General features: G+C 39.3%; 1 protein-coding gene across 1 annotated transcript in view; it reads right to left on the reverse strand.

Moving 5' to 3' along the window:
* The window catches only part of CSMD1 (CUB and Sushi multiple domains 1), a 2,292,800-nt gene that overhangs the window by 571,461 nt on the left and 1,697,124 nt on the right, over positions 1-24,215 (reverse strand). The window contains exon 13 of the mRNA XM_019488443.2: positions 3,646-3,828. Within this exon, the coding sequence (XP_019343988.2) occupies positions 3,646-3,828 (183 nt within the window). The remainder of the gene's footprint in view (positions 1-3,645; positions 3,829-24,215) is intronic.

Consider the following 24,215-nt stretch of genomic DNA (forward strand, 5'->3'; position numbering starts at 1 on the left):
CTATGAAAAATTCATGTTTTGAAGGAATGAAGTAAGAACTCATAACATTTGGATATGTGATCATTTCTAAGAAGGTTAGAACACTTCCTAATCAGCTTAAACTTAATTATTAAATAATTAATTTACTAACTTACATTTATTTAATTAGTTATTTATAATTCCCATGGGTAAGGCTATGTGCTATTATCAGGGCCCACATGATATTTTTAGAAGCAGTAGAGACTGTTAAAGTAATTCCTGGTACATTAGGCATAAAAATATTCACAAACTAATGGTACTGTAGTCTGAAGAAAATAGAAACAAAAATGATTGAGTCTGAATGGATGTCTGATGGTTGGACTGTAGGTTAATTTGTGCCATTAAAGCAGGACCTAATGCCTCTGTCAGGTTGACATTTGCTTCACATGGATAGCTGGAAAGTTCTGAAAGAAACATATGTAGAGAGGATTCAGTATATGAACTATGGTATAACTGGACACTGATGTTGATGAGGTTGTGAAAAATAAGTGATTCATTCATTCGTCCCTTGATTTCAGTTACTAAATGGTATTTGCTATGAGAATGGGGAATGCCATATTTTCTCTCATACAATGCATGCTGGAATAAGATATACAACTTGTTTTTTTAAGGCAGAAAGAGAAAAACTAATTTTGATTTGTCGTGAATAACTGAGTAGTGGCACCTTGGAAGCTGAACCTGCTCATTTTTCTGCTCCTTGTGGATAGCATGTATATTTTATTTTTGCTTTTTCCAGTAAGCAGCAGAAATAGTTTGTAATGTATTTATTACATACAATGTATACTCAGTTTCCATCAGTTGGTTTTTGTTGTATGTGAGAAAATATGCTACATTCAGTAAGAAACAATGCCCAGGGGGCAGTCATTATCTAGTCCTTACACTTTTCAAGCTGAGCTAATGTTCTTTTTTATACTGTTTTAGTTTTTTTTCTCTCTCTCTCTTCCATTCTTGGATTTTAGTAACTTGTTTTGATATTTGTTTTCTAAGAATCAATGTGTTCAGCGAAACTGAGTGCTGAGAAGAAAAATGCTATTGCACTTTTGTGTCTACACATATAGACAGACAATAAGACACAATAAGGAATGTTCTGATTTAAAACAATTGGTTCACTCTTCTTGCACAACTAACTTTTACAAAAAATATTCTACATGCCAAGTTTATAAACTGAGTATAAAAGTGATGGAATCTGTCACCTAAGCCTGCCACAAAAAATAAGGCTTAGATATATAAAGTTATCTAGCATATCACTGGAAGCAATTTAAATTATATATGGTAGAATCAAAAGTTTTTACATTTGATAATTCTAAATGTTAAATTCATTCTATTTGAAAATTGTGAATAGTACTAATTTGAGCATTATTTATAGATGGAAACACTGATCTACATCAGTTTTCCTATTTTTAAATAGATGGTCAAGAACCACTTTCATGATTTTGATAATCATGCATTTTTAATAAGAACAATTACAGAAAAAAAACCCTCACATTTCTGGTACCTTCAGTAACTATATGTAAATTAAATGAATTAAGGTAAAGTATTTGCTCCAATGAGAAATCTAATATTTTTAACAAAACAGTTACATCATCATCATCATCACCATCATCATCATTATTGTTATTATTTAAAGCACAGTGAAGCTATTTTATCATAGAAAAATAAAAAGTGATCCTGTGGGTGCTAGACAAAAATTATCAAAAGCGTGGGCTATTATTTAATTAATTTTGCTGGCCTTTTGACAGCAGTGCAATTTTTTTCACAAACTTCCAGATACCAGTACATTGCAGTTGAAATGGTCAATGGTTTCTTTTAGTCAATCATTTTGTTCATTCGTAAATTTTGAATGTGGTCATCCTGACACTATTTCCTTGTTTGGGCTGAATTCCCAGAATGGTTTAAACTGAAAGAAAAATAAATTAGGAGAAGGAGCCATAAATTCCAAAAACTGTCAAAGAAAGAGCAGTGGCTTCCCTTTTGGCTCTATAGTTTTAACTGTACAGTTCACTGTGGATATGAGACAGATTGGATTCCTTATAAAAACCTGGGATTACTTAAATGCATTCCTACCAGAAGGACACACTCACCATGTGTGCATTACTTGTATATGCTATAGCATATATAGGAATGGAAGTTTTATATCAAATATTTAAATTTTCATAAAAAATGGAGCTCAAATGTGCTTCAAAATTTCAATGAATGCCTTAACCAAAATGGCTATAGAGTTATTCTGCATCACTATATCTCTCTCCCTGTGTCTCAAATAAGTTTTAGGTATCTTGTGTACAGCAAAATGACATCAACAGGAGAGTCTGAGAGAGCAGCTTATCCCTTTCATAAACATGTTATAGCATGGGCTAGGGTAATTAGCTAGGAAGTGGAATATGTGAAATCAACTCAGGTGAAAAGGAATTAAATCAGTCTTCCACCTCCTGGCTGAGTGTTCTAACCTCTAGATTATTAGGTAAAAGGGGAAATGGAGTACATCTTGCCCTCCATTTCCTTTGTTCTATTAAAAGCATCCAAGACCATACATTTCATTAAATTTTTATTTTTAAATTTATTTTCTTTCTGATAAATTGATCAAGTACATCTAAACCTTTTCTTTTATGTTTTATTTATACACACACTGCCTCTCTCTCTCTCTCTCTCTCTTTCTCCTTATTTATTTGAACAGCCGTAATGATAGTTTCGCTGTGAACATGGGCAAAGCTTCCACTAATATTCTGAGTCAGAATTGTGTGCAGAATTTGGAAACACAGATAATGGGACCTAGACTTGTCTATAAAGGTTCTACCACTTCAAAGACATATATATACCGGGATAATTAAAGTGATCCTGCCCATCAGTGTGCGTTCAATTATATCAGTTTTCCTATGTTCACACCAATATAAATTATTGATATACAGGAAGATAAATAAGCCAGTACAATAACTAAAGGTGGGCAGCAAAACAAACAGATACTTGCTGTTCTTGTAAAGCTGTAAAACAGTTATATATTTATGTTTATCTAAAAGTGCTGAACACAGAAGAAAGATATAGGTTACTTGCCCACTGAAAAATATTTACTGTTTTACTTCAGAACTTTAATAAACATGTCATTATTCAAACCTATCCAAATCAGAAGCTTCACTGTAAATATTTTTTACTCATCAAAAAGAAATAACATCTACAGATCTTAACTATTGTGCTTCACTGCTGGATACCTTTATAATGCTTATATTCTTTATACAACTTTATTAAGTTTTAAAAAATAAGACTTTACTGATGTGGATATGCAGAGTACTATATATTGGTAGTATAACTAGATACATGCTCCAAAGTCCTATTGACCACTTACATGCTATTACACAGCTCTTGGAGTTTTAGTCAATAAACATTTACATTGAAAGTATTAAATGTTTCAATTAAATACAAAATGAGGAAAAAAGAACATTCTAAAATGGCCCTATATGGTGTTCCCTGTAAATTAGCTACTACTACGTCATCTAAAAGAGTTATTATCACTGAGCAAGTCTTCAAGGCCTTTTGAAATGTTTTCCTGCTGGTTAGTTGCAAGTGCCAAGAGAAGGAACAGTCTGAGGTCAAGAAATTAGCAGACAGAAAAAAAGAAATAAATAAAGCAGTTCTTACAAACACAGCTGGGTTTGTTGCCAGACCACTGGTTATTTTGTTGGCATGTAATTGTTCTCTCGCCCACTAGTTCAAAAGCCGCTTGGCATTCAAAGGTAAGTGTGTCTCCATGCAGAAAACTGTTTCCAGTCCTTTTTCCATATGATGGAATTCCTGGGTCTCCACAACCTCCTTTTTCAATTTCTGAATTTGAAAAACACAAACAAAATGTTTAAAAAAAACATATTTGCATATTATTTATATTTTAGTACCAAGGAAAAACATCTTTCAAAATATTGAATAAGATGCCCAGAAATAACATTTGAAAATAATTGTGGCTCAATAGTAAATTTTTCAAAAACACTTACCTAAGTGATTTAGGGAAAGATTCCATTTGGTTTCTCAGGTGCCTACCACTAGGCATTGTTACATGTAAGTATTAGCCCTCCTTGCTCTGGAGGACAATTCAATTTGATTAGATAAGGCCCCTAAGGAGTCAATGGAGCAATCAATGGAGAGATTACAATGTGGGCACCTAAGCATTTTCCATAGAGAAAAGCAAGCAGTAAGCGTCTCTGAGTGATAATTCAGGAAGTCTGGAGACATCTAGAGGTGACCACTAGAAAATGTTAAGTACAGGTATGTGTCTGAAGTCCTGCTTCTTTCTGGAGCTTATGCACGTGACTGATTGTGTCCAGGTAGATAGCTCTGTTATCTGTAATTCATAATACCTGTCACTTCCAAGGATAGTCATGTATTGGATTTCTGAAGATCACATGGTGGTGGAGCTGCCCACCTTTGGCCCAATAGCCTAATAGTTTTAAACCACTTGGGCAAGATATGTGAGGTCTGGATCCTAAGACCTCCCCAGCCTGAGAAATTGTGAACCTATTCTGTGACTTCCCAAGAGAGTATCCTAATCACCATCCTGGAGAACAGGCTAAGTGAGAGAATGTTCTGCCCTACCTGATGAAGCTGGCCACTGCACATCTAAGAATGGAAGAGTCATGGGGCCTAGAGAATAGGCAATGGAGAGCCTGCCTTGTTGTTATGATACCACTGGCAAGCAAAATTTTAAGGTGTCAGTCTCTCGTACCAGGGATATTTCTCTTTTGAACCAATTATTTCCAAATGGTAAACACAGAAAACATTTCTGAGACTAAGCAAGAGGGAGCGTGTGTCTACAGCCTAGCTACTATAACCTCTCTTGAAAGGACTCACAACTGGAAAACAAAAAATGAGCACTACCACTGCTACTTTGAGCTGAGCATCAATATTATTTATGAACATTTAGTGGTTTTGCCTTTCTTTCTTTCTTTTCCTCCTGCCACTCTATACTTTTCCAGGCACCTGGGTTGCCTCCAGTATATTACAATGGAGCTTGGGCAGTAGTTAAGCACCATGATGCACAATGCACTGAAGCTTTCCATCTGAATCAGTTCTAAACATGGGCAGAAGCCCAAAATAGATTCCTAGGGACCCTTGGTTTATAAAATATACATGCCTAATGAATTCAGGCACTTAATGAGCTTTGTGGCTGTTGGCAAATGTACATTTAGATCACACTTTCAAATTTAAGTGCCTAAACTTCCATTCAACAGATTCTAATTTCACTGACTCCTAAATACTTACAACACTTTTGAAAATGGAACTGAAATGTTTTTGAAATTTCACTCCAGATGGCCAAAACAGATTGCTTTAATTAGGAATACATTCTCTTTGAAGAGTAGCTTGACTCTGCAAAGTAGATATGAAATGTTCTTGAACAGCTAGCCTGTTCAGTGGTCACATTCATGGATCACTAAAGTCAAAAGTTTTTCAAACAATTTCAGAAGAGAAGAGCTGTGGCCACTCTTATATTCAAAATTATGCCTACCCATCCCCATCAGATGAAATTATTTTTAGGAATCCAATATAGTTGTAAAAGAAAGAGATGGATTCTACACCATTTTATTCATCATTAAAAGAAATGTTCCCTATATGCTAACCTTTGGGCCAAATTTATATCAGCATACTCCCACTGAAACCTGGTATGTCTAAAGGCATAATTTAAATAAAAGGGGATTTTCCTGGTATAACCACAAACAGAAGTTCAGCTCTAGTGTTTACTGATCATGCACTAGCCAAAAAGAATAGATTTTCATCTCTAATCACAAATTCAATTTGAAGGTCTGGTAATTATAGTAGTTTAAAAATATATTAAAAATACTTTCATAAATTCAAGCTCATAGGTTGTAGCCATGTTGGTCTGCAGACATAGGAGGACAAGGTTCTTTGGGTAAATCCAACATCTTTTATTAGACCAACTCAAATAGTTGAAAATTTCTTCCTTTGCAAGCTTTCTTTTTGTACCCAAGAGCTTATAAAGAAGAATTTTTCCAACTATTTGAGTTGATCTAATAAAAAGTACTGAATTTACACAAAGAACCTTGTCCTCATAAATTCAATACACTTAGCTTTAACCCCTGAACTACAACAAATATGGAACCTAGAAATTATATTTTATCTTAATTTTAAATTAAGACACACTTTAAAAAGAATATTTTTATGATGTTGATTTCTATACTATTAAGAAGAAATGTCAACTTCTGGATAATCATAAAAATAATCACAATTTTATTCATAAAATATTCATAAAGATATATTATGGGAATGAACTATGGGTTTAATATGCCATATGCAAATTCCAAATACAATTGTAATATTCAGCTTGTAATAAATAAAAAAAACCCCTGTCTTTTGAAATCTACCTTTAAATCTAATATCACTAGCATGAAATACAAACTCTATTTGTCCACAGCCAGGGCCATGAACAGACATTCATTTCTAGTGGTAGCAGTTATGGAAACTTCCATGACTTGAAGTTTTTCTGGGAGAGGGATTATACAGACATTTAGCCTGCAGCCACCCCGCTCTCTTGCTTTTCTCACCTCCAGCATAACAGCACAATCCCATTCCAGGGAAGATATGGATAGCAGTGGATGCACTACTCCTCCCAGTCCCACAGAGGAGTGGAGTGGCAGGGAAAGGCTCCCAACACCTTATTCAGACCAGGGTCTGGGGAACAGGAAGGGAGCAGTCTCCTCTGCTCCACTCCATCTCCAGGATTGTAGTAGAGGGAGCAGCAGGGCAAAGCCCCCAGCTAGTTCCCCAGACTGGGCAGTACCTATCTAGGGAAGAGACAGGAAGCCTTGCCCAGATCCTCCTCTGCTATCCCAGACCAGACTGGGAGGGGACCATACCGGCATTCATTTGTGTGAGAGAGTTTCCAGATGTTAACCTGAAAGATCTTTCTCTCAGTGAGGGGATATTTCCTGCAGAAGAAATTGAATGAATGCTTATATGCTCCTAGTTTCTGCTTGAAAAATTACGATTCTCCTGGTAGAAACCTAACATCTATATGTGGCCAGAGACACAGTATTAGAGTACAATAAGTAAATGATACATCACATATGTGTATTGACAACTTATGTCCCACTCCTATGCCAATAAATCCAAAGGACTTTTGCAACTATTTGTAATTGGAGCAAGTCATATATAATTCCTCTGTTAATATACAGGAAGATGTCCTGTTACAAAAGGGTAAAATCCTGGTTTACTGAAGTCAAAACACATGCTGATTTTGATGAGGGCAAGATTTAATTCAAGGGCATTTATATGAAATGTTCCCAGAAAAAAATAAAATGAGGGATACCCACTACACAGGTTGTGGTAAATGCTACTAAATATTCCAGTCATTCAATCTATTAAACAGCATCTACCACTAAATACCATTAAATCGATTATATGTTACATTCCAGAAAATCAGTTTATGTTGACACACTCCTATACAAAACTGTTTAATATGCAAATCTGAATCAGGTCTAGTTTTGCAATAGGTATTGTAAATTCTCTGGGTTTAGTCACTTTAAAGTATCTGTGAGCATATAGATACCATATATACTTAGAAATATCTGACACCCATTACACAAGAGAATGTATACTTTATCAACTTCGAGATATTTACACACTAATTTCCTTGGCAATCTTAGGATCAGATTCTGGGGCAGAAAAATAGAAGCAATCATTTTAGTGATGAAATCCAAGCAGTTTTCAGATGGTTTTCAGTTTTCAGATGGTATATTTAAAAATAGTATTAATTACTATGTAGTTCAAGTACACCAGATCAACAGGAATCACCATTGAAAAAGTTGACCTTATTTAAGCAGTACTTAAATGTATAAATGAGGAATTGAATCTCATTAAAGATTGTAGCACTCCTAATAACTGATATGACCACTGACGTACCTCTTTTTATTCAAGCAACTCTACATTGTGATTAAACCCGACACAATTCAAACAAAAGTCAACATATCTTAATGCATAATGTATATAAGTAATAAACACTGAATGACTATATCTGAGAGTAGAGTTAAAGCGTAGTATAAAAGATTCCTTTGCAGCACATAATCCTAAACACTGCATTCCAACAATTCTACTATGTCTTAAAGCAGACCAGCTACACAGCCCAGCAGGAGCTCTAGGAGGCACCATGCCTGCTAGTGTTTCATGGGAGTATAACAGTTGATTTGTTCTTTAAGATGTAGTGAGTGCTCCCTCCCGGGCTCTACAGAACAAGTATCAGTGACATCTTGACTTAAATAGATTTACTGAAATACAAATTCATGGTTCTCCTTAAAGCTCAGGAGATACCCAAACCCCAGGTGAGGATCATGGGACAAAGTGCTAAGAAATTTACAGAAGCTACTAGGGCTGTGCAAAACAGCACCATTTTGTTTTGACTTCCATTTCATTGTATCAAAGGGACAGCATTTTGTTTTGCTGTTTTGCAGAACTGTTTCATATCATTTTGTCAAAACTGTTTCGCTGTTTCAACGTGTTTCGATGTTTTGCCCATAGGTTATAATGGTGAATCACAAAAATGCCTATAACTTTGTCATTTCTTTCCTGTGGGAGCACAGGGCCCGCACCGGTGTCCCAGGGCCAGTGCTGGCAGGGCTCAGAGCAGGGTGGCAGGAGCGCAGGGTCCCAGCTAGCAGGGGCTCTATGAAGCCAGGCCAGCTCCCTGCTTTTCCTGCTGGTGCAGCCCAGCCTGGCTCCACAGACCCCTGCCAGTCTGTGCCCCGCTTTGGGCCCCACCGGTGCTGGCCCTGGGACATTGGTCCCAAGATAGTGACCAGGGGTCAGGTATCTGTCAAGGGGCAGGGCACCTGTCAAGGGGCGGGGCTACCCATGCAGCCCTCGACAGTCTGCCAAAACTGGGTAAGCAGCCCTCCACCTAAAATAATTGCCCGCCCCTGGTGTATGTATATATTACTTATAGATACAATGTGCACCACATTGATATATCATCTAATATATCGTATTTACTTGCAAACCACATAGAATGTATAATATATTATGCACATTATAGATATATATGGGAAAGAACTCACAATTATGGCATCACATCCACTATTCTTACTGGCATTAAAATAGAAAATTACCTCCCAATTCCTATAACACCCCTCCCCCCTCCCAATTTCCCAATATCAAGGTCTTTTATATTTGTAAAACAGTCTGTCTCTGATTTTTCCTCAGAATTGCCATGACCATAAATACATAAAATCCCAAACCACAACCACATAGCATGTTTATATATTTTACAAGTGTCTTTCCTATTGATAGTGCCCTATTACATATATTTCTTAAGCAGCCTTTTTTCAAGTTCTTTCCAGTCACATTTAACACTAAAAAACATTATTTAAGATGATATGAATCCAGTATTTGAAAGCTCATTTAAGTCTATCTAGGAAGTGCACAGAGAGCAGCAAACATCTGAAGTTTGCCTAAGGAGTTCACCAGAAGAGGAAGCCAGGGAGCAGGAGGCTGTGAGTGTGCTTATATGTGTTTGCACATCCACATGGGGGTTGTTTGATTGTTTACAAATAGGTTTTCTTCAGGGAGCAAAGGAGGCACAAATGGAGGTAGAATCAGTAGTTGTGACCTGTGTAGAATATGCCATCTCCGTGTTTTTTCCAGAGGTCAAGGCCATTTCATCTCCACCAAATGCAACCTGTAATCTGCCATGGAGGCAAGGATTCAAAGGTTGGATGCACAGCTATTCATTCTCCACGTTATCAAGGGAAATGAAGATTACTTATACAGGTAGCAGGAACAGCTGAGGGAAAGGCAGAGGAGAGGACATCACCAAGCAAGAACCAGAGGACTCTAAAATCTAGAAAGCAGGAAGTGCATGGCCTCAAGAATGGGGGCTCTAAAACAATAAAGAAAAGATTGTTTTAAAGATTTAAAGATTGTGGTGGTGGTTGGCACAAATAACCATGCCAAAAATGATACTGAGCAGACCAGAGGAGACTCCAGTCTCTAGGCAGGAAGGTTAAGGAGCTTGAAGCACACAAGTGATATTCTCAACAGTTTTCCCTATGGAAGGGAATGAAGGGAAGGGAATCCCAATGTATTGTGGAAGGAAACGAAAAGCTCAGGTGGTGGTGGTGGTGTGAAGGTTCTGGATTCTTCAACAATGGGCAGATGTGTCTCAGCAAATATGTGCCACTGCTACTTGTGCCACAGCAAATACATGCTCCAGCACATGTGTGTTCATTGGGCCATGCTCTATGATTCTAAGAACAGTAAGAAACAAATGTGGCTGCACAAGGAGTTTCTAAGATCCCTCAAATGCAAAAGGAAAGGATACAGACAATAGGAAAATGGGCAGGCCACTAAGGAAGCACACCAGGAAACTGCAAGAACCTGCAGGGACAAAATTGGGAATGCAGAGATAAAGAATAAATTTCACTTGGTGGGAGAGATTAAAGGCAACAAGAAAGGCTAAATGCTTCACATTTACTTAGTCCTTGTTGCGTAGCGTATTCTAATTACAAAGTATAAAACTTTGTCTCCCAGGCCAAAACTCTGTTGGCAGCAGAATAAGGTATTTAGGTATTTATTTATGTGTTTCCTGATATTATTTCTGTGTATTTTAATTTTTTATTAAAAATGTACAATGAAATCTACAGTTAGGACTCTTTGCCGTTCCTTCATTGCAGGGCAGCCTCAGGGCTATAATAAATTGGAACTACTATAATAGCCAGGAAGAGGTATAGAGCAGTAAAGTCCCTTTGTGTGATATTATGGGGGAATATTATTACAGAGCACGTTGCATCAGATGTATTGCACCCAGTCATTTTCCCAAATCAAAACCTGGGTTAGACAGCTTTATGTGTTTTTCGTCTGCTTGGGCAATCACATATGGAATGCAATTTGGTTTTATTTATTATCAATGTAAATAAATGTATTTCATTTAATTCTTCAGAAGGCTGTTTATGTTATCTTGTACTAGTGACATACTTTATCTAACTGTTGCTGTGTCTCCAGTCAAACACTAAATCAAAGAACTAATTATCAAAGTGACTAAATTTACATTAGGTGAATTCTACACCTTATCTTAACTTGGGCTCAAACTATGCCCTACTTTACCATTTGCAGGAAGAACTGCAGGAGATGAATGAGAAAAGGAACTTATTTTATCTAATAGATGTTGTTCTGAGGCAGTCTCAGCTACAAGTTCCTTTTCACGTAAACTCATACCTAACAGAAAAGCTGTAAAGGGAAGAACATCAAAATAAAAGCTATTCAATGTTGTTTTGTTAACCTACTTAATGTAGCAATAAAAAACTTCATTCCTTTAGGATTATTCTCTGTACTCATTCAATCCTAGACTTCTTTTGATCTAAGTCATTAGAGCTGTGTGAACTTCATGAAGTTTGCAAATAAGCTCTCCAGCTCAAATTCAAACATGAGCTTCCTCTGGTTACCAAAAATATTAACATAAATCGTATTCAATTGTTTCCAGCTTTCATGTAGTGTTTTGCAGTAGTCTGGGGAGAGACTTTTCATCTTGGTTGTAATCTAGCAATATTTACTAACTTTGGGGGCATATTTTTTTTAATGTGGGAAGAATGACAAGATTAAACTCCCCCACACATTGAGATGAGATGATCATACACTTCTGAATTTAATCAAAGAACTTTTCTGCTGTTGTGTTTTCTTTCAAGGGAAGAATTATGGCAGTTCTGAAGTAATGTTTAACCTATGAATAAGGTAGGATTATGAATAATGTGACTGGTAGGGGATCAGACTTCAATTCAAGCCTTTCTTGAAGAAAAAAATATATTACTTGAACACTAAATTGAAACAAGTATTAAAGTAGTTGCTAGGTGATTTTAAATTATAACTTTTGTAGTTTAAACAGTATTAGCTCTGCTGGCAATTTGCCATTTTTTCTTTTGTTGGTAGACTATTATTAAACATAATTTCTGATTAGCCATGTAGCACCATTATTTTCTTATTCATTTCAGCTGACGTTTTGGTGCCTCACTGCCAACTCACAACATGTTAAGGAATTATATTTTCTGCAGGAAAAATTAATCATATCCCATCACCTTTAAACCACCACCACAACAGCAATTAATAACTTTTAACATTTTAAATAATGCAACTGTGCTATGAAGAATCCAAAATGTGCTTATCTATACTTTCGTGTATATTTTAAACAAGCATGATAGATCCAACACACAATCATGCCTTACTGTCATGTTCAGCTTAGAAATGATACTACAAAGATCAATACCCTTACAATTCAGTGGCCTTTTCATACATTCAGCTTGGATACTTAAAGAACCAAATTAATTATTTTCCATATCAACCAGGATTTTTGAGAGTTACAAAGTGGTACCATTTAAATACAAGTTAAATTGGAAGATTAGAAACAAATGTTCACATAGAAGATTTACTGATGATCCTCTCTGAATGCAGATTGATTCCTAGATTTTACCATAAAACAGAGCATTTATGTTTATCTAATCTAATCTCCAACCTAAAACAGGCCACTGACATTGACCTACAAACGCTATATACTGAATTTAACTGAATCCAAGATGGCCCTGAATTTAAGATGACCCCCCCCCCAATAATTTGATTCTATAAATGGAAAAAAATATATTGTTATAATTTTCCAGGTACAGAATCTAATTATCAGAGGGTTGTCTTAAATTAATCTCCTACATTATGCTACAGCAGGGAAAGCAGTAGCTAGAGAGGGCCAGGTAGCTCCCTCGTCCTCTGACCCCCGCCCCACAGTCTTCCTGCACCCACCTGCACCCACCACCACCACCAACACCCCGCAGCCTCTGGCCTTCCCCCCACTCATCCTAACCTCTGCACCCCTGCTGCTCCCCACAGTCATTGCTTCTTCCCCCCCAGCCCCACTTATGTCAGACTGCTCAGGTTCTATTCCCTCCCAAGTGCATCGGTGATGCTGATTGGCTTTGCACGGGCAGAGTTTTCATGTCTTCTGTGCAACCCAAGGAAGGAATCCAGCCCAAGCTGGAGCTGAGATGTGCCTGACAATAAGCGAGGAAGGGGGACAATAGGAGGTGGGAAGCTCCAGAGGAAAGCGGGTGGGTGAAAGCAGCTGCCTGCTCCACCCCCTTCACTTTATACGCAAAGCTGAGGGGCTCCCTCCCCCCGCTTATTGAGGGAAAAGCCTCAACATAAAGTCGAGTAAATAATGTAATTAAAATAATAGAGTGAGCTTAGTTTATTTTGCCTTCATTATAAATGAATGGCCAAACTTACATTTAAGTAAATATTATGCTATCTTTTAATGATTTTAACCATAGAAGTGTACTAGCCATATCATGTAGAGTATACCTCCACTGCTTGGGCCTGTAGGGGGGCTGTTAGGAAAGCTAAGGTGGACATAGAACTAGGACTAACGTCCAAGATCAAAGATAATAAAAAGTCCTTTTTCAAATATATAGGGAGGATGAAGAAGGCACAGGGAAATGTGGGGCCCTTGCAAGATACGCTGGGCAATCTGGTGGTTGCACCAGGGGAGAAGGCAGACCTCTTTAACAAATTATTCACCTCCATTTACTTGTACAGGGACCGGGACTCCCCCACCGTGATTCAAGACGGACTTGAGGGGAACGCCTCAAGACCTAAGGTTGAGGAGGGCTGGGTTACAGTGCTTCCAGAGGGGCTGGACGTGTTCAAATCAGCAGGTCCAGATGCTCTCCAACCCAGGGTGCTGAGGGAGCTAGCGGGGGTTATTGCAAGGCCCTTGGCTCGGCTTTACGAGTGCTCATGGTGCTCAGACCAGGTGCCAGATGATTGGAAGATAGCCAATGTGGTCCCCAGCTTTAGAAAAGGGAGGAGGGAGGACCCGGACAACTATAGGCCCGTCAGTCTTACCTCAGTCCTGTGGAAACTCTTTGAGAAGATCATCAAGGAGCACATTTGTGATGGGCCAGCATCGGGGATGATGCTCAAGGGCAACCAGCATGGTTTCATTAGGGGCAGATCATGTCAGACCAACCTGATTGCCTTTTACGATCAGGTCTCAAAACCATTGGATGCAGGTGTCACTGTGGATGTAGTCTTTCTGGACTTCAGCAAGGCCTTTGACACTGTCAACTACCCCATCCTCATTAAAAAACTAGGCGACTGTGGCATCGATGCCTATGCAGTCATATGGATTACAAATTGGCTGAAGGGTTGTACTCAGAGGGTGGTGGTGGAAGGGTCATATTTGACCTGGGGGGGAAGTGGGCAGCGGAGTCCCCCAGGGCTCGGTCCTTGGCCCTGCACTATTCAATTTCTTTATCAGCGATTTGGATGATGGGGTGAAAAACAACCTGTTTAAATTTGATGATGATACCAAAATTTGGGGTGAGGTGGGCATGCTAGTAGGGAGGGAAAGATTGCAGAAAGACCTGGATAGGTTGCAGGGATGGGCTAACAAAAACAGGATGCATTTCAATACTGACAAGTGCAGGGTGCTGCACTTGGGCAGTAGTAACCAGCAGCACACTTATAAGATGGGAAACTCCCTTCTTGAGAGCATGGAGGCAGAAAAGGATCTTGGAGTCATCATTGACTTCAAGATGATCATGGGCCGACAATGCGAGGTCACAGTCAGCAGGGCTAACCGGACCTTATCGTGCATCCACAGGTGCATCTCAAGTAGGGCCAAGGAGGTGATCCTCCCCCTCTACACGACACTGGTCAGGCCACAGCTGGAGTACTGTGTCGAGTTCTGGGCACCCCACTCCAAGAGGGATGTGGACAACGTTGAGAGGGTCCAGAGGAGGGCCACCCGCATGGTCCAGGGACAGCAGGGCAGACCCTACAGTGAGAGGTTACGGGACCTGAACCTGTTCAGCCTTCTCAAGAGAAGGCTGAGGGGGGACCTGGTGACCGTCTATAAACTCACTAGTGGGGACCAGAACGGTTTGGGGGAGACCTTGTTTCCTCTAGCGCCCCCGGGATAACAAGGAATAACGGCCACAAGTTGTTGGAGAGTAGGTTTAGATTAGACATCTGTAAGAACTACTTCACAGTTAGGGCGGCTAGGATCTGGAACCAACTTCCAAGGGAAGTGGTGCTGGCTCCTACCTTGGGGGTCTTTAAGAAGCGGCTCAGTGCCTACCTGGCTGGGGTCATTTGAGCCCAGTTTTCCTCCTGCCCAGGCAGGGGGTCGGATGTACAAGGTCCCTTCTGACCCTACTTCTATGATTCTATGATACCACAAAATTTTAATAACATTTTTCTATAAAATATAATTGCCCTCTTTCTTATATAGTTCCCTTGATCCTGATGGAAAATAAATACCAACTTTGTCCATCCATACCATTTTTAAGGAAGATTTTGTCTACAATATATCATCTGCATTAAGAGGAGATATTTTTTGACAAGGAACAGAGGACATTCAGGTTCATTTAGGTTACGTCCAACTCAGCAATACCAGAAAGCATCAATCCTAGGTGTCCTTTCTTCTGAGTCACAGGGATATCACCCAACATTTCCTTGCTTAAAAGACTAGGAACTGGGCCTTAGCAAAAATATAGTTTTTTTGTGGGTTTAGTTAATAATGTCCAAAATTCTATTTTTGGGAAGGGGTTTTGTTGGGATTTTTTAACATAAGTGGTTGGGAATGCACATGACTCAAAGTGAACAAAGATATTTAATACATTTCATTTCCACAGAAAAACAAATTAATTTAAGCAGAATAAAACATTAGGATGAACCAGTTTATGTAATCCTGGCATAAAAACTAAATACCTTGGACACAGTAACACATTAAACTTTTCTAAACTGAAAAGAAACATTATGTTTTCTCAATATCATGAACTATTAAGAAAGTTTATTTTAGTAAACCAGGGACATAACAGTCACAAGTTATCCACTCTTCTTACATTCATGCTTATGATGATCCATCAAAAATGTTGTGACTGTTTCTCCATTCTCTGCATTTCCATGGTACCTATCCCTTTTGAATCTGATCAGCAAAGCATAAAGAAAAACATCTCTGAGACTGCACTACTTTATAATGGAGACTAACCTGGCAGCCAGGAAGCATCAGGGACAGGATTTAAAAGGTGTTATAAAAGTCAGTTTTGTGTCTCTTACCTCTACTTTGATGTAGCCAAAAGATACAATAAACGTGACTATTGTAGTACATTTCATTTATGGATTTTTTTCATCTTTTAAGGACTGCCACTAGGTAGTGTGATCCAACAATAAAGTACTTGAAATATATATATCGGAGTATGTTCAGTGACGTGAAATGACGTTGTTTCCTACTATATTGTCTCAAATTGGTCAAGTACATGTGCAATGAATCCCTTTCCCACTAAATATTATAATGCTTTACCATGAAGCTATGTCATAACATAAAACAAGAATGAACTGTTATCTAAGATGTTTTCTGACATTCAGGTCTTGAGATCTTAATTCACAATGAAAATGTGATACCTTTTAAGTCAAGTCTTGCAAGTAAAATAAATAAACCCAGAGTTAACAATTTGATTTCCTTATTACATAAACATAGAGAAAAAAGAAGAAGGAAAAAAAGTGTACAGATCTGAGTTACTGTGTTCACAAGGAGTAGGCAGGATAGAGATTAACTTTATAGATTAACTGGATCAGAGATGCTTAAGATTTCTCCATGATCGCAAGATATCATCAACATTTTTCAGAGCAAGAAAACTGTGCTTATGTAAACAAGAAGCAGCAACTTTGAGTAAGTTGTTAGTCTCTGTGCCATCAGAATGTTAATATATGTGCTATATGAGAGTTTGCATATGGTGTGGCACAGATGAAAACAAAATAAGACAAAAATATTATTAACTTTCTCCCCACCATTGTAAGTTCCTGCTTAGCCTGCTCTAATCACTTTTGATTTAGGTGCTTACTTGGTTTCACTCATCATAGTACTGGAATGCCTAACAATTTTTTAATGTATTGATCAAAACACACTTGAAGGAAATATTTTTATGTTTGTATATTTGATGCAGTCACCCTTGTCTCCCTTGTTCTTGTAGAGGGTGATGATTTTAGCATCACACATTTCCTGGGGTTCTTGACTTTCCTTCCAGCAGCACACTAGGAGTTGATGAAGATGTGGTAGTAGGTTACCTTCCTGAACTTGAGAATTTCAACTGGGATACCATGCTCCCTTTGGGCCTTTTCCACTTGCTAGAAAGTCTATGGCCTTGCTAGGTTCTGCAGCTGTAGGTTCTTTGTCTAACTGTACCAGTACATTTAGAGTTAGAAGTTGATTCAATGCCTCTTTTGAAATGTTTGTTTAATGGGAGTAAAGCTCTAAGTAATATTTGACCCAGCATGGCATCTGCTTGTTCTCATCAGTGATTTTTACTTTGCCATCTTAAGACTTAAGGGAGTGACATTGGTGACAGTTGGGCCAAGGGCATCTTCAGGCCATCATATATAACTTGCAGGTTTCATGTTTCTGAGGCAAACTGTAACTTTTGATATAGGTCATTCCAGTACTGGTTTGCACAGTTCCTTTCTGTTTCCTGTACCATTCTCCTGGCATGCTTCAGCTTAGCCTTGGAACTTTCTGTTGGATTCTAGTTGCATTTCAAGTAGACTGTGTTTTTGGCTTCAACAAATGGTAGCATCTCTTCCAAGTGTGCCTGAAACCAGTATTTATTTGACAATGTATTTTTCCTAAATACGTCTGTGGCTGTTTCTTAGATGACTGCTCTTAGTCCACTCCAAGTTCCTAAAGTGTTTTCAGTTATTGCTTTCACAGTTTAAACATCCTTTGAAAGTCAAGGTACTTTCTTTGGAATTTTGTGCTGCATATATGAATTCTTGGCTGACTCTTATGCTTGGCTCTATGCAGCTTCTTTGGTATCACTTTAACTTTGTTGACAATAAGAGAGTGGTCTGTGTCATAATCTGCACTGTGATAATTGTGAGTGTGTAGTACACTGGACAAGACTTTTCTCCTGGTGATCATGAGGTAAAGTTGATGCCAGTGGCCAGCCCATGATACTTGTTAGCCCTCTTTGCTCGCAAAGTAAGTATTAGTGATACATGGGTGGTTTAGGGTGCAGAGTTCAAGAAGATATTGGCCATTTACATTCATTTTTCCAATGCCATGATGTCTCAGGTAGGCTGGTCAAGAGTTGTGATTTGTGCCTACTCAAGCATTGGAGTCCCCTAGGAGGAAGAGTCTCTTGTTTGATGGTAGGTTCTCAATGACTTGGTGCAGGGCATTATAGAAGTTACCTTTATCATCTAAACTTGCCTGTAAATTTGGTGCATAGGCACTAACGATGTTAACAAAACCTCCAGTTGAATGCAGCCAGAGTGAGATGATGTGATCTGATTCTCCAGTGAGGGTCTCAATGGTTTTAACTAACCTGTTGCAAACTGTGAATCCAACCCCATGTAGGCAAATGCCTTCTGCACTCCTACTTTCCCAGAAAAAGGTGTAGGTGGTCTCACAAATGGAGCCTGAGTTGATCAATCTTGCCTCCTGCAAGGCTGCAATGTTGATGTTAAGTTTTTGCAGCTCTCATTCAATCAATGTGGTCTTCTGGACTTTGGCTTTCACCTCTAAATTGTCATTCATGCCAGGATACGTGGTCCTGACATTTCATCTTCTCAGCTGGAAGGTTTTAAGGTTTCCTTCTTGTTGCCTAGTACTTGATAGGTCATCTGTTGCTTGACTTTTGATCAAACACCAAGTACCAAATGAGGCAGGCAGACCATGGCATGTCAGCACCTTACTGGCTGGGTGCTGCCCAGCTTAAGGCAAGCGGTAGCTACCAGTGTAACACAACTGGTTCTTCCCACCAACAAAAATGACCCCTGGTGCTCTACTCTATATGAATTGAGTTAATCTTCTAACTCATGACTGCCCCCTTCCAAGTTGTGCCCATGCAAGTAGCAAAGATGGAGTGTCCTCTCCATTCAGTTTTAGCTACAATGGCCTGGGCAGTTGGTATGGGGACACTTGAGTTGCCCATATATCTATGTACCTCTCAGCCTAGCTGGTTGATCCCAGAAGAAAGGAAAAAGCTACATTTGGAGTTAGGTTGGCTGCAGGACCTGCCAGTACAAAGATCTTCCACCTTTCGGGGCTTCACTCCTAGACTGGCTGCTAACCAAGCTGGAGAGTCCAGTCCACCCTGCCATGGCATCTATCTTTTGGTGTCATTTCCTCCACCGGGGTAAGGACTAGTACTCACCTCCTATGCTCAAAACTATCGGCACGATACAGGTTACAAAAAACAGGTTACAGCTATTTTCTGCTGCCCAGCTTTTGGCTTTGACACCTGCAGGTAGTACTATCTATTGTTATAATGTTAGCATACCTGGCCTGGTCTGACCTGACCATAGTTACCAAAAATTTCCTGCTTGACTGGTTAAAAATATGTTGGCTGGGACTAGAGGGGGTTAATGAAGAGGTCCTGAAATGTCCTAGGGTTATGAGGTATAAATACAGGGATGTGGAAAAAAAGAATAGGCATAACTTTAACAAGAAGTCCTAGAGAGAAGCATCTGATAAAATAGGCTGTTACCTACCAAAGTTTATGCCTTTCTTAATGAGTTAATATTTAAGGTGCCACCCTGTCCTTACTTCTGCAATGTAAGAAGTCCCAGAGACATTGAAAAAGGGTTGCAACTTGGTGTACTGAAAATATGCTCTGCAATAACCCCAGAAAAGGAACAAGTATTATGGATTTCCATAAATCATGACCAAATAAGTCTATCCTTATAGCTACATAGAATGCAATATTATGTAATAAATTGGTAATGAATCCAAGCTGCAATAGAGGCATTGTGTTTAAAAAAAAGTAGAACCATATTGTATCAGGGCAGGCTATGAGAATGAGAAAAATGAATATTATAGAGCATAAACATGTAAAACTGTTTTCATAATCGTTATACAGGCAAACCATCTTGGGTGATGCACTGGATATAGCTAGGGAACACCAAGCTTGGGAGGGCAAGGAGATCTGGTCGCATAAGAACACCAGGATGAAGCTGAGATAAACAAAAGAAGTAGAGAATGGGGAGACATCCACTTCTGGATACATGGCAGGGGATACAATAAGTGGGGTTGCGTATGCAGGTGCCATCATGTCTATCCAATCTGTCTAACTGTAATCTAGGAGTTCTCCATTAACCATGGCCAACCTCCAGTACACTGGGGGCTTCCATCACCTGTGTACTAAAAGTTAAATTATGAAATTGGGTTTAACAAGGAGGTCTTGACAGTTATCAGTTGCTACAGCCTTGGTTCTAGAGATCAGTTTTGAGGTCTTGGTAAAGGCCTGTAGCCTTCCAGAACTCTTAGGTGTGTGAAAAGGCTGCCCGTCCATAACAGAAATCTCAGAGGTGATGGAAGAAGGCTTCAGCAGACCACAATAGAAGGCTTCAACAGGGTGATTTCCAAAGTAAACTAATTTAGAATTTGGAATTATTTAAAACTTAGTGTGCAGTGGTTTGTCCTGACTATTGGATATAATACAGAGGTCATCATTAATAGGAGCAACTCAAGCCAGACATTTAAGAAAGTAAAATCTGTTAACATTCCTAAGTAAAACAGAACAACAGTGATCACACAAGGGAGGAAGAAACAAGGAGGAATAAGCTGTTTTCTCTGCCCTGAGGGAGAAAGACTTGGAACAGAACACAAAGATTCCCATTTGTCAATTTAGTAGACATAGTGTTTCCTTTCCCCATAATGCTATAATGGGAAGCATTATTTATATCTTATTAGGCAAATATTCATGTTTTTTGGTACATCCCCTTTACTTTAATATTACTTCAAACTCCTATTTAGTTAACATTTTGAATGGATGAAATCCTCTTTTCCACTTTGGTAGTTATCTAGCATGTGTTACATTTTCTAAATCTTTATAGAAAGTTATCAAAATGATTAAAATATTTACAATATTCATTATTCCATCCCAAATTCAGCAAGGTACTTGACTTAAAATGGATTACTCATGTACTTGCATGCTGGCATCTCTTCAAGTATTTCCTGAATTGCAAAAAAAAAATTAAAAAGCATGTATTCACTTTGAGAGTAAAAAAGACACATAGTACATATTTTCTTTCATTAAAGGGACATCATCAAGTAAAAAATAGTAGAGTTTTTGGTGTCCTTTAACAGTGTTATTAGTGAACAATTTGTTAATCAAAATGGGAAAATATACTTTCCTTCATAACACATATGTTTTTGCTTGGCAAATTAGCCAGGTCAGTTTCGTATTTGTTTAGACTAATCTAGCTATATGTCATGTTCAGTGTCTGAAAATAATAACATATTTAAAGGCTGCAACATGGAAATTGTATTTCAATAAATTCCTTAAAGTGATAAATGGTTTCCCAATTTTTTTCTTTTCTTTCCCTATTTAATAAAATCTAAATTATAGCTTTATTTTAACGTCACAGTGTCCACTTAAGAATGAATCACATTTTTTTTTTACCATTCCCTATTCTTTTTTCTAGGGTCACATTAATGGAGTTGCACATAAAGTACCATTTTTTCAGAGAAGAAAAGTCATTCTCTCAGGGTGGTAGAAGAGAGGATTTTTAGACATTACTTTAGTTTTCATGCTTTGACTATGCAAATAACTTCTGTGTTGTCAGGGATGATAGTATAATAGGTATAGCAGTATCTCCAGAACAAAACCACAAGGAAGATGGTTCCTTGTGGTTTTGTTCTGGTTTTGTTAAAATGACCATTATGTAAAAGTGTGCAATCTAAACCAATCAACTACCACGATCAAGTGTTCTCAAAGTTTTGGGGTTTTTTTGAGAACTATTGATCTTAAATTTCCCAAATAAGTATATCAAAAGTCTGACTTTGTCTTCACTTATAGCTTACATTCATAAACTTCCAAGTTAACAAAATGCTTTTTCTATATTTAATACATCCGCAATATAAGAAAAGAAGAATTTGGAGGAGAGCATGTGGCTGGATAACAAGAAGACAACTAAGCAGGCTTCCATTTTTCATATTTTAATCTAAATAATCCTTTGAAATATTGGATTTCTATTGGTCCATATAGCTGAAGAAGTTATTTTGGTTTTAGTTTTGGTCCAACCCCTTTTCTGGATTTTTAATTTTTTTTTTTAAATGACACTAATCTCCATCACTACTTTACCAAGTTCCAGGAAGTGTATTATCAGTAAATCCACTGATACCAAAACAGACAGAGTTTCTTCCAAATATGAAAATCATGAATGAATACAGCATATTGCTGTATTCTGGGAGGAGGGATGGAGCAAAGGTCATATTCTTTGTTCTATCAGTCCCATATCCTGGGGATATGAATCATGATTAAGCTCCACAAATGTCTTGTCAGGTAGCCTCCAAAAGCATCCTTACCCCTTGGCTCAGAAATCTAATGTAAATTGGCCATATGTTTCTCTTACAACAAAAGGTCTTCTGTTTTCTATGATATGAAATCCAAATAAACCTATGTTAAATCTTTACTCTTGGTTTTTCATCCTGCTGGATCATTCATCAGAGAATTGTCTGGGTCATATAACCTGACATTCAGGTCAGGGCTCTGGAGACACTCAAATGAAAATGTGCTGCAAAATGAGTCTTTCCATCCCAGTAGATCTTTGAATAATTGAGTGTTAGGTCCTCCTTAGCTACACATGAACTTGTAACAAAGCAACAGATTAACAGCTAGGTCTATTGAAGTTCTAGAAGTAGGATAATTCCTAACTTCATACAACAGCAGGAATAAACATACCTTTCCTCAATAGTTTTGCACAAGGATATGTATATCCTTGTAGGAAAGATGGAATATTTGGAAATAAGGAATTTTGATTTACTTCTCTCCTTCCTCTTACACCAGGTAATTGTCTTGGCTCTCCTCAAAGCAATGGTCCCTCCCCCCCCCCCCCGAGTCTCTTTATTAGTTCAAGCTCTGCCAAGCAAGAAGTTCCAGGTGGACAAAAAGATCCAACAAATCATCAATGAAATAACCCTTTTTTTTAAAAAGGGTAAACACGGTGACTAGACTAGTGGGACTGTTAGACTGACATGGAGTTAACACAGTTATGCAGCAGATAGCAAAGAATTTTATTTCTAAAGATTTAAAGGATGAAATTTTAATTAATATGAATGGGCATGCTTTTATGGAAATTAGATCATGTCAAAGAGACTTGATATATTTTTGTGATGATATTATACGCTTGGTTAAGACAATACACTTGGACTTCTTTAAAACATTTAATTAGTAACACACAACATTTTTATTAAAAATCAACATCATGTAAAATCAGTTTGCCAGATATTAAATGGGAGGACCTATGTGGGCCCTGGCCCTATCCCAGCACTTCCAGTGGGCCCAGCCATGTGCTGCCGGCGGCCCCAGGCCCAGCCCTGGCCAGCCTCTCCACTGCCATCCCCTAACCCAGGACTGCTGCTGGGCCGGGGCAGTCTGCAGTGCTGGAATGAGGCCAGGGCCAGGGCCTGGGCCTCATCTTGGTGCTGCAGATGGCCCTGGCCCCAGCCACATGCTGCTGGTGGGCCAGGCCCCAGCCCTCACCTCCGCTACCAGCCCAAGCCCAGTGCCGCTGCCGGGCCAGTCCATTGGCAGTGTGATGATGGGGCCCATGTGGGGCTGGGGCCGTGGACCTGCACGGGCCCTGGCCTCATCCCGGCACTGCTGACAGCCCCGGGCTACCAGTGGGCCTGCACTGCCCATAGCCTGGGCTCTGGCCCCAGCCCCAGGCTGCCAGTGGGCCTGGGCCCTGGCTCCAGTCCTAGGCTGCCAGTGGGCCTGCACTGCCCATGGCCTGGGTCCTGGCCCCAGCCCCACGCTGCGCATAGCCAGGGCCCGAGCCCCATGCTGCCAGTGGGCCCTGGCCCCAGCCCCATGTGGCCCATGGCCCCAGCCATGTGCTGCCAGGTGGCCCTGGCCTCAGCCCCACACTGCCCATGGCCCCAGCCCTGCTCAGGCCCCAGCCCCATCCCAGTGCAGCCAGGAACCGCAGCTGGCCTCAACCCTGCGCAGGCCCCAGCTCAGTGCTCCCACCTCCAGGCCCAGCTGGGCACTGCCAACCACCCCAGCCCGGCTTGGGCACCAGCCCCAGCCAGGGGATGGGGGCTCCCACTGTCCTGCCACTACAAGGATTATTAAAACACAGAGAGGTTCAAGGAAGAGGACCAAGTCCCATGCTACAAAAGAAAGCAAATACCCCAGCAGTCTATACCATTCTGACCATGAGATAAAATT

The sequence above is a fragment of the Alligator mississippiensis genome, chromosome 1, assembly GCF_030867095.1.
Source record: "Alligator mississippiensis isolate rAllMis1 chromosome 1, rAllMis1, whole genome shotgun sequence".
In the NCBI taxonomy this organism is placed as follows: Eukaryota; Metazoa; Chordata; order Crocodylia; family Alligatoridae; genus Alligator; species Alligator mississippiensis.